Source organism: Leuresthes tenuis, unplaced genomic scaffold (genome assembly GCF_036924035.1).
Source record: "Leuresthes tenuis unplaced genomic scaffold, fLeuTen1.0.hap1 SCAF_11, whole genome shotgun sequence".
Classification (NCBI taxonomy): domain Eukaryota; kingdom Metazoa; phylum Chordata; class Actinopteri; order Atheriniformes; family Atherinopsidae; genus Leuresthes; species Leuresthes tenuis.
In genome coordinates this window covers 2,356,964-2,368,770 of record NW_027325365.1, presented here as the reverse complement: position 1 = coordinate 2,368,770, position 11,807 = coordinate 2,356,964, and the positions used below count along the sequence as shown (strand labels likewise).

Sequence of the window (11,807 nt, the reverse complement as noted above, 5' to 3'; positions counted from 1 at the left end):
AAAATGAAGAAAAGAGTCGGAGTTGCTCTCCCTGCACACTTTATGCCACAAATCCCAACTTCAGCAGCAACTTTTTGTGACTGAAACCTATTTTAAACCTTCATAACTTTAAATGCTTTCAGACATCAGCAGCTTCGCCAAGCAAGTGAGTGACAGAAGTTGATGCTGCAGTTGCCCAGCAACGGGAGGCTGCCACTCGTGGCTGTGCTTCTGCGACAAAGGCAGCGTGGTGGAGGAGTTTTGGAGTCTGCGGAGCGTTTCCCAAAGTGATCGGGAGCTTTGCTTTTTCCTTTCTGTTCGCCATCACAGCAAATCGAGCTTCCAGTTCTGTTTGGCGTTAACTTGCGTGTTCTCTGCTTTGTGTTTATCCTCAACAGATGGGCTGCAACCGTTAATGTGGAGAGATGAGAAGGCTTGGAATAGTTTAAAGTATTTCCTGGAAACAGCCTGATTGCATTGGAGCAGTTGAGTGAAAATAACTGTAATAAAAATACTGTAGCTGTGGGACTCCATGCATTGACCTGCTGTGGCCCTCAGACCCGCTCTGAGGAGCCACATGTCTTTAAAGTGCTGTTTGTCTTTGAGTGTAAATAGATGCGCCCCCTACAGGCCGCCTGCCCTCACTCCTCCTCCTGCTATACTTCACACTCTGACTCCGCTGCGCCTCATTCACTAGAAGATGGCGGACTGCGCTCCACTATTAGATGAGGAACTCTCGTCCTTTGTCTTCAATTACCTGACAGAAAACTCCGGCAGCCAGGTAAGATCCAGGCCACTTTGGACTCACGAGACTTTGGGCTTTGCTGTGCGGGGTGCGTCTTTGAACGTCGCGGGCCGTGGTGCGCGCTATGGCCGGTTATTGAGAGCCTCTCTATCGGCTTCTCAGCAGCATCTCCCCGGCACAGCGCGACCGGTGTCTCGGTCTACATGCATGTGTGTGTGTGTGCGTGCGTGTGTTAACCTCTACTCAGACTTGACGTCTGGCTTTCACGTGTCTTGGAGGAAATATCATCAGCCATCGACAATGTGGGATTTGATGGATGAAAGCGAATAAATGTCGCGGTGCTGGAGGCTGAGGGCAGCCGGGGTGCCGCCGCTCGGAGAGGATTATTTGGTATGCAGAGGGGCGCTTTGGAAACTTTAGACGCATTCTTGGGTGAAGTTTAAATTTCAGAGCCGGAGACTTGGACACGTGGTGCGCCCCTGAACGCGTGGACGTTGGCGGAGGATTATTATGATATTATGACATTATGACACAGTTTAATCGGGTAGAAGAGCGCGTGTTTTTAGCATTTGTGCTGAGAACAGACGTTTTATAGTTGATGCTTCGCTCTTCTGGCTGGACTGGGCTCAGTCTAAGCGGGTGCTGATTAAAGTGAGCAGTTTGTGGGGCACTGCAGCACTTCAGCGCTATTTCTCCGCTTCATTATAAGCTGCTCGCCACAGCGGATTTAACCGGGCATCTCTGGGTGACTTCAGGCGGTTTGTTGCGCTCCAAAGTTGAGCAACACCCTCTGATTATCCATATACGGTCAACTTATCAGACCATCGCCTTCAGAGCGGCGACAACGACAGCAGACCGTCGGGTTTTGGTCAGCTGAGAAAGTTGGTGCGATTTTGCGTTTTCGTAATCGTTTGCGTAACAGCCTGTCAGAGGTTACAAAACGCGTCTTGTTCACACGATTGTTTGCGTTGGCAGACCGAGTGGATCCTTGGATTGTGCGTGTGAGGGGGGGTGATTATGGCACGATGCGCGCCGTAAAGGTGGCGAAGGTTCGGGAAATCTGCGACATTTAGGGGTTCAAATGATCACGCACCAGACCGAGAATTTATATTCTTAACTTAATCTCCCTTCTGGCTTCAGAGTACGCGCGGATTAGTCCCGTCCACGTAACGCCACAACACGGCGTGTCACTGGGATGCGGGCTCCTGCGTCTCAGTTTGACCGGATCACTGATTTGAATTCGGGGTCATGGTGGGATGCGAAGCTTCCTTCGTGTGGGTGGTGGTGGGGGCGATCTGTCACAGCTGATTGGCACTTTAAGCAGGTTAAATGAGCGTGTGGTGGGATCCACGGAGACCGTGGGCTATTTATAAGCTGCAGCAGTGACATGTGCTTCCACATAACACACATGCAGTATAGGGATAGATGTTTGCAGCATGTGGAAAGAAATACACTGAAAATGTGACAACACTCCTCAGCCCTAAGGTACCTATCCCCCTAAAGGAGCCTTGTAATGTAATATGGTGACAGTATGTTATTCAAATAGACTCTACTTCATCCCTTAAAATGCGTCTCAGTCAGCTGTGTGCAGGTATAAGCTGTGGGTCCTTCACAAAGTCACCCTGTGCAGCTCAGAGGAGAGACGTGGCTTCAGGGAAAAATGGGTTAAGAATAATGCGCATGAGACCTTATGAACATATCCAGAGTGAGCACAACACAAACTGTGGGTGTAGGATGGAATAAAAGCAGCAAACTGCTCGCATCCAGCAGCATTCGTGCAGATGTACGACATGCTGCTGGACTGCAGCCGCATCTTTGCAGCTCTTTTGACGCTGGATTGCTGCAAAGTCCTTGAGTGGCTCAGAAGGGGAAGGATAAAATGCAGCTGAAGACAAACACTCATGCTGGGTTATCTATTCTACAAGCGCTGCATTCATGTGTTAATATTTACTCGTGGTTATTAGGGCGGGCTGATGGCTTTCCCTTGTTCTCCCCATGCGTGTGTGTGTGTTTCAGTGTGTTTTAGTGTGTGAGACAGACACTCGCCCCTGCCGGCTGGTTATTGTAGTACTCTATCCTCGTGACTGGTGTTACAGAACTGGGCTGCTGCAGTCATGTGAGTTGTAGTGGTGGGAGGGACAGAGGGAGGTGTTACTGTGACGTAGAGGAGGGATGGGCTGTCCCTCCTCCCTCCGCTTCCTCCTGACATGTGACTGCCTCCTCCTCTGATTTTCATACAGTTTCTACTGCTTTAGTTCCCTCTCTCACACACAAACCCTTTTTTAATCCTATTTGTCTTTCAAATCAACTCCTAATCCATCTTTTTCCACAGGCTATCGATCACATATTCCAATAAAGCTGGTTTATCTGTCCAGGAATAAATGTAATTCTCAACTTGCTGAAGCCTTGTTTTAGGAAATCAAAAGTCTTTGTTCTTCTGGAGGCAAGAAATGTCTAAATATATCAAACTGACGGGCTTCTTTACACACAAACATTCATATTACTGAAGAGATTAGGGCCAATTCCACCATGGTTCTGTCAAATAACGCCAACAAATGCATATTAACACCAGAAGCTGTGGTCGAATGAACAGTTTAGAGTTTAGAGAACAGTTCCCACACAGATGGGCTGTTGTTTCCTGGTGGTGGAAGTCAGGGTTTCCGAAGTCAACATGTCTTTGGCATTTGAAATATTTTTACTGCTTAAACGTTCTTAACAAAGTCATCGACCACAAGCTTGTGAGTTTGGTTTTTCCACAGAAAGTTATGAGACAAAGAGTCACGTGTCGCAGCTTATTGAAACTCCCGTTTCTGATGTCTTTGACTGTCATTTTGTGATCATTTCTATTGATAAGTTAACATGAGAGTCAGGCCTGTAACGGGGGAATAGAAGTGAAGGATCAGGAAGTGTAGGCTTGTAGAAATGCTCTGCTTATGGATCAGGAAGGAACTTGAGTTGAGTTTTATTAGCTGGAGTAATTCTAGCTCAGGCCTGCTGCCTCTTTCCGCAGAGATCCACCAAAGCAAATGAAACCTTTTTAAATCAATTCAGCTTTTAAACAGACTTGTTCAACTTCCTTTTCGACCAGCACAGTTTCTCGTGTAGTTTCTGTTGGGACGCCTAATGTTACGTGCTGTTTCAGATTGCAGATGGTCCCCTTTCAGTGGTAATCATTGACCGGGTGTCGAGGGTCGATCTTGGTCCGCTCAGGGGATTGACTCCTGGAAGATCAGTCTGACTTAACGTCAGTCACCCCCCCATCCTGCTGTAACAGGACACAACCAGCCACAGGGCACATGCTGGTAAAATATTAGCCGTGGCACATCTCGTCCATTCTGCTGTTCAGACGGGCAGTTAAGCAACCGTGGTCCAACACGGAGAAAGTCACATGGAAACTGAGAGCACACGTGTTGTTTTGCAGTGAGAAAAAGGTTTTTGCTTCTATGATATACGGGTGATTCTCACGAAACTGTCCTAACCTTTGCAAAATGACAATTTTAGGTCAATTTTGCTATTTTTTTTCTCTTATTAGTATTAGGCAGGGTCTCAATTAACTGGCTCAATTAAAATTAGTGATCAATACACGTTCTTTAATACATTTTCGGACAGTTTTATTGAGTCGTTGACCAAATAAATTCATTACCGTAACACATTTTCAATTGATGATAACTGAATATGTATGAAAGGTAGACCTTTTATTTTTTTCATGCGTGTTCTGTTAATAGTTCAGAATAGTTCACACAGTGTAAACATTCAGAAATGTTTTTATTGATACAGTAATTTTAGTTATTATGTTCATTACCGTAACAAAATTTTGCTTTTTTTTTTTTTTTTTTACACTAAATCTTTCCTGTAGTGTAAATTTCACAAGTAATAAAAAAAAATGTCAATTCAGTAATCTGAAAAGACTTGACAAATAGTTCCTGTCCAAAAATAAAATTTGAAGGTATCACTCGTTCCCATCCAAATATTTACATATACAGCAAGTGTTACGGTAATGAAAAGCTGCTACGGTAATGCCTGTGTACAGGCACCAGTCCATGTTGTTCACAGTCTGAGTTTTCACGTTTGTTTCTGTCAGTTTAAACCTGGAAGTGCAGATCTGGAGGTCAACTGCTCATAAAAGTTTTATTGCAAAGTGGTAGCTTTCTACTTTTCTACTTAAAGATGTAGTTGGCATCCAAACAATGTCCAGATGACCGATGGATTCTGGGATGTAAAGTAATCCATGGACTTCAAATGGAGCAAACCGGCCTGAGAAAGTGTTAAATATTTGTCTAGAAAAACGTCAGATTTATCACTTATGCAGCGAGTTTCTTTCACATGTAGCAACCTTGGGAAAATGAATGAAGATTAAAGTCATTACTGGGCTGCTGTGTGGCCTTAACAGTCAGCACCTCGTGTTTCCATGACGCTTGGGTGTCTGCCTGTGGATGCAAATGTGTGCATGAGCTCCACGAAGCAGGCGGTCGGCTCTCATCCCCGGCTATCAGGTGATCCTATCCAGTTTCAAACAGGAAGTCACACAGTCCCCTACTGACCGAATTCAGGTAGATGGCTGGGTTCAGTCTGCAGTTTAAAACCTTCCCGCTTTAATTATGGATCATTTAATTTTTTTAACATATAAATGAATGCAGTGGAAACTTTATGGAGGTAGAAACAAGAACAGGTGGATTACTCCTTTAACTTTCACCTAAAAACGTGAAGATTTCAACATGCATGAACAATTTCAGATTTGTTGGCGCTTTAATTCCTTTACGAAGGCAGATAAATACGATTTAAACTTAACGGAGACGAGAGAAGGCTCCAGAAAGGCAGCAGTCTAAATATCAAGACTTTAACGATCCTCCCAGGAGTGATGGATGCAGGGGTTATAGGCAGTGACTGGGATTTACTCTGTGCCAGGAACTGACTGATCGACTCTCTTCTCTTGTTAGCATCTCGGCTCACAATTTGAAGCTTTTTGTCCCTGCATTTTGTTTGGTGGACTTCAGCCCATCATCCTTTGTTCATCTGCAGTTCTGTGCCATTATCTTTCTCACTGTACCTGTACCAGGAGCCATTATCTTTCTCACTGTACCTGTCCCAGCTGCCTGAGTGTGACTCACCTGGCCCTCCCGCACTCATTAGCATCACTTGCATAAGCTAACACAAGCTAACACACGCTAACACACGCTAACATACAACACAAAGTAACGACTTGCATAATGTGGATACTTTTGGCATATTTTCTGGCTGCAGCCAGTACAGGAGCCACTGAGCAGGTCAGTCAGCATGTCAAGACACTGTCAGAAGATAGAACAATGTGTCCTGCTGACATAATCTGGTACAGTGGGATAGGAAAGCGTAGGGGATTATTTTCTATGTGCAGCCAGCAGCCTGGTTGCTAACTTTGGCTAGCTGTGTCAGATTCACTAAACCAAAGTGCTAAAACTGCCACAGGCCTGGATAAGGCTGCTTATAGCAGTGCTGTGGGGGCCTGCGTCCTCACTGGTGGTTACACAAAGACGCCTCATGGAAATCTGTGCATTTCTGGTGGTATATTTAACCACAAATGCATTTTGATGAGCAGCTGATCCCCGTCGTGCCTGTATGTGTCAGTGTGGTCGCTGGGAATTTGGTTTCTTCCTCCCGAATCCCTCTGAGGTTCATCAGGCATCCGGCTCAGACACTGACCCCCCCCCGGGGCCTGTGCTTGTGCCTTATAAAGTGCATGTGTGCGCTCATCTTTGGGCGAGTCACGTGTTGGACTGTGCTGTTGCTAGCTAACATGCGAGCAGAGGCAGGTGAGGGGGGCTCTCAATAATTAATTACCTGGTGATTCATCAGCTGCTTACTCAGACTTTCTTGGCTTTGGAGCCAAAACTCACGCAGACATATTCACAATTAAGCTGATTTGAATAAGAATCCAGATTTTTATATATTTTCTGAAAGAGCCAGTGTTATAAAAACCCGCTGAGATCTTTTCCACTCACAGTTGTTATCGTCCAACACGTCTTCTGTGGACTTGTTAGCTCAAAAATGACTTGAAATATGAGTGAGTTTCAGCTGAATTGCTTTCATTAGAGCCTGAGAGATACGGAATATTTGCAGCTGATGATGAAAAATGAATGGGTCATTGTTTATTAACTTTCCAGCAGTGTAATTACTCTGCACCACCCGCTGCTCTGCTGTGATATATCGGGATATTCTCTGCTACATATGCAACAAATAGCAACAAGAGGGATGTAATTAAGTGTTTGCTGCTCTGCTGGACAGACACCATGGTTCAAAATGATCCAAAGGACTTTTTATGCATCATATACTCGTCTTTTTTTAAAAGTTGGCACTTATCCTCAGATTTGTACGCTGATAGTGATATCTAAGAAAGGCCTACAGTGGCTATATTTATGTACTGACCTGTCATCGGTGTGATTTGTCTCAGTTTCCAGCCACACCGCTCGTGTACAGGTTGCCACAGTTATGTCTTTTCTTTATTCAGCTCAGGAGTAATTAGAAGGCTTCAGTTAGCTGCTGTAGATCTTATTTTCTCATAGAAGTTGATTTCATTGTGACGTTATGGACATGGCAGTTTTAATATGGAGGAGAGGTTGTGATTATTACTAAAGATATCATCCAGACTCATGATGTTGCTTTGTTTCTGGAGTCCTGAACAGAACATGGTGAGGCTCTTGGGCTGTGTTAACCTTTAACCCAGTTTCCAGACAGGGGTAAACAGAGCTAGCAAAGGCTAAGAAACACAGCTAAGAAATATTGGTTTAATTCAAGGCGGCATCAGACCAGGCTTCTGCTTTTCTTTATTTAGTGTTGCTCTGCAGCTTGCACCCCATCACAGTCTGAAATGTATCGACTTGTGATTCGTTTGTCATAGTGCTGCAGCTTATTCGATTTGACAATTTAGTCACTAGTCTGACTTCCAGAGTAAGTCACGGCAGAATCAAATCTTACAGCAGGGAGCGGGTGGGGTCAGAGGTCAGGTTGTCAGCGGGAGAAACTGCTGCAGAATCTTTAAATCCACTTTTCATGCCATTGTGCCTGTGCACAGCAGGATTTCCTCACAGTTCATCTTCCCCTGAGGTGGAACACCACTCAACCATGCAAAGTGTCCAACACACGATGGCTAGCTTGCGTGTGTTATAGTGAGAGCTTGAGGAACCGGTGAGTGGGGGGGGGTTAAAGCTACTGTATACTGCCGCTGTGGTCCAGGCTGTCGTGACTCAAAGCGAAGTGGGACGTGAAGATGTAGATTTCTCCTCCGTCTCATCTCATGCTCTCGGTTTTTAACACAGATTTCACATTTTACAGCCAGCGTCGTTATCGTCTCTCATCAGATCGTCCTGCTTCTTATTTACGGCTCTTATCTTTATGGTGCATTCACACGCTCCACAGAAGATTTGTCCAGTTTTTGCTGTTTACTCTTAAATCATCTGCATACACTTTAAGGTTCCCGCAGACGAGCAGGTTCAATCAGCTGGATGAATGAGTGCTTTGAATTAGATCTTACTCCTTTAGCTTCTTTTAGCTTCCTTTAGCTTCTTTTAGCTTCCTTTAGCTTCTTTTAGCTTCCTTTAGCTTCCTTTAGCTTCTTTTAGCTTCCTTCAGCTTCTTTTAGCTTCCTTTAGCTTCCTTTAGCTTCTTTTAGCTTCCTTTAGCTTCTTTTAGCTTCCTTCAGCTTCTTTTAGCTTCTTTCAGCTTCTTTTAGCTTCCTTTAACTTCTTTTAGCGTCATCAGTGCATTACTTTGTTCTGTTCTCATGGAACCTTCTCAAATAAAGCCTCCAAAGTACCACAAACTACTTGAAAAACAAAGACAATGTTATTTTACTTTAGGAGCAATGGTTGCTTTTTTGCTTCAGGACTTTGAGGCCTCAGGAGGAAGTGAGGCCCACCAAAGTTCTGGCTATCTGTGGCCTTACGGGCCCATCTGTCCCTGTTCTGCAGCCTTTCCCTTGACCTCAACGTATAATTTTCTCATAATCTGCACTTTTTGTGTCTTTGTGTTCATCCAGTGTAACAATCACTCTATTTTTTTTACTTCTGAAGCTTCTTAATTGTGTGTTTTGCCTCAGATGGTTGATGAAGTGGCCTCTGCTGCATTAAAAGATTGAGATGAGCTGCCGAGCCTCTCGAGTTTCAGGCCATTTCCGCTCATTTTTTCCAACACATTTTGTTCAGGTTGTGAGTATATGTCACATGTCCCAACCTAACCTTTACTGGAGATTTGTATTCATCACACGGACCCTGTTGGCTGTGTTGATAGTGTCAACATGAAAGTGAGCCTGTCATTCTTTGCACACACAGACACACACATACTGCAGCTTTGCACAACATCTGAGGATAGGGAGGGGTTGAAGGAGAGGGAATCCAATCTCATCCTGCAGCTCAGGGCTTTGTAGGGAACCAAGAGCTAGCTGGCTGCCCTATTTCTTTAAAGCTCTCCTCCTCTGTTACCTGATTTATCACGGGGAGGGCAGCCACCTGGGAAATGTCTTTATTTTAAGGCCGAAGGAGCATACCGGGGGTTTTGTCTCTGTCTAAAGTCTGAGATGGGCGCAGTATAGAAGGAAGCTGGTAATTCACCTCATAGCCTGCTGGATGAAACGTGTAACAAGCACCTTGTCGTGTGCCTACCAAATTTTATATACCAGAGTGGCCCCCCCTCCAGTAATCCACCGGTCCAGCAGGATTATTGTGTGCGATTACAACTCATGCTCCACAACTTTGAGGATTACAAGGTGCTTTCGGGGGTAATGCCATCTTGTGGCTTCTCTAAACACTATTTCTGCCGGGACTGAGGAGGGAGTGATGCATCAGCACTGCACATGCCACCCCCCCACCCCCCCGGCTGATTGGAAAACAATCCTGCATCGACTCGGGATGCCAGCCGCAGTTGGAATAGTTGCAAAAATGAAGCTAAAAGCTTTGTCTGTTGCTGTAATTGCAAATCGCATTTTTTGGCTGTTTTAAGGGCTGATTACTTATAGAAGCAGGAACACTACGGATGTAGCTGTAACTGGGCAGTTCTGCCACTGATGCAGCTGTTTCACAGGTTGTAGTAGTGGGACTGTAAGGCAGTAGTTTGAGTTACAGTCTTACGGTCTGATGAATGGTGCTGAGCAGTAGGAAGGCGGGAGGCTGAGCACTGCTTTGCCTCCTCACTTCGCTTTCCTCTGCAGAATGAATCCCTTCAACGCGATCAGCTGCTCATCATTAAGCTGCTGACAGAAAACCGGTGCAATGTCAGGTTTCTCCTCATTCTCGTGTCCTTTCGGCCCCTTTTGCACAGCTGTAACTGTTTTCATGGACTCATATTTCAGGCTTTTTGTCGTATTCGCCGACAGTCTTTGTTTAAATTCAGAGAACAGTTTCTCTCCGGCTGCTTGCTTGGAACCTCGGCGTGTTAGCAGTGAAAAAGCTGAGTCTGCTACCAAGGGGTCATTGTAGAATAAGAAAGCAACTTTTCACCACAAAGACCCAAAATACTGGAGCTTGCTGCTTCCCGGATGCTCTCATGCTGTTACCGCTCACCGGTGCCCTCTATTTCGTTGCAAGCAGCATTTTTTTCTGCTGAATCACAGGCCAAATGATTGCAAGTGCACTGTGCTGCTTACAGGCTGTACATTTTTTAACTCTTATCTTTATGGTGCATTCACACACTCCACAGAAGATTTGTCCAGTTTTTGCTGTTTACTCTTAAATCATTTTCATACACTTTAAGGTTCCCGCAAACGAGCAGGTTCAATCAGCTGGATGAATGAGTGCTTTGAATTAGATCTTACTCCTTTAGCTTCTTTTAGCTTCCTTTAGCTTCCTTTAGCTTCTTTTAGCTTCCTTTAGCTTCTTTTAGCTTCCTTCAGCTTCCTTTAGCTTCCTTTAGCTTCTTTTAGCTTCCTTTAGCTTCTTTTAGCTTCCTTTAGCTTCCTTTAGCTTCTTTTAGCGTCATCAGTGCATTACTTTGTTCTGTTCTCATGGAACCTTCTCCTTAAATAAAGCCTCCAAAGCACCACAAACTACTTGAAAACAAAGACAATGTTATTTTACTTTAGGAGCAATGGTTGCTTCAGGACTTTGAGGCCTCAGGAGGAAGTGAGGCCCACCAAAGTTCTGGCTATCTGTGGCCTTACGGGTCCATCTGTCCCTGTTCTGCAGCCTTTCCCTTGACCTCAACGTATAATTTTCTCATAATCTGCACTTTTTGTGTCTTTGTGTTCATCCAGTGTAACAATCACTCTATTTTTTTTACTTCTGAAGCTTCTTAATTGTGTGTTTTACCTCAGATGGTTGATGAAGTGGCCTCTGCTACATTAAAAGATTGAGATGAGCTGCTCTTATTAGTAGTGTAAAAGGAGCTTTAGTAGGAGCAGCCACAGTGGAAGAGTTTAAAATCTGCTGCTTTTAGGAGGAGAAACTGTCGTATATCTCGGCAGAATGACAGTTGGTTTATCTCTGCTGTACAGTTTACCTTTTAACTGAGCATGTGAGCCTGAAAGAGGCCTGAAAGAAAGTTTTTTTTTTTGGGTGTGAGAGCTCTCGAGGGTGCTGGTGTAAATGGGGGAAAAGGTTAAAGGAAATTTCCATGCAATGGTGCAAGAGAGCACAGGGACAAAAGGACAAAAACACGCACACACACACAAATGCCAACATGGCATGTAGCCGTGGCAACCATGTGGCAGGGGAAGGCAAGTAAAGACTGGTGTGAACTTGCACCTTCACAGGTAGCTTCGCTTATCTGCAAACGGCCTATCAGGAACAGTCCAGCGCTATTGGATAGGGTTCAGTGCAACACACACACTTAGCAGCTCTCCTGTTCCTTCACTTCACTTTGAAATGTGTTTGTTGTCATTTTTGGATCCGGTTGCTTCCCCACGTCAGCGTGTGTCAGAGCTTGTGTGTGCGGCCTTCAGCCGGCTGTTATAAATAGATTATTGACATCGATGCGCTCTCATCAGCATCACATCACACACACTTGACTTGCCTTCGATCTCGGGTTCAATCATAATTACTGAAGATCGCCACGTGGGGCTTGGATGGTGATCCAAGGGGTCACACTTTGAACCCTGACTCCATCAGTGGGCTGCTACATA

The 11,807-nt window shown here is 44.9% G+C and overlaps 1 protein-coding gene across 1 annotated transcript in view; it reads left to right on the top strand.

Annotated features, from left to right (window-relative positions):
- Positions 1-656: 656 nt before the first annotated feature.
- The window catches only part of ppargc1b (peroxisome proliferator-activated receptor gamma, coactivator 1 beta), an 83,459-nt gene continuing 72,308 nt past the window's right edge, over positions 657-11,807 (top strand). Inside the window, exon 1 of the mRNA XM_072395142.1 lies at positions 657-760. Within this exon, the coding sequence (XP_072251243.1) occupies positions 680-760 (81 nt within the window). The 5' untranslated portion in view covers positions 657-679. The remainder of the gene's footprint in view (positions 761-11,807) is intronic.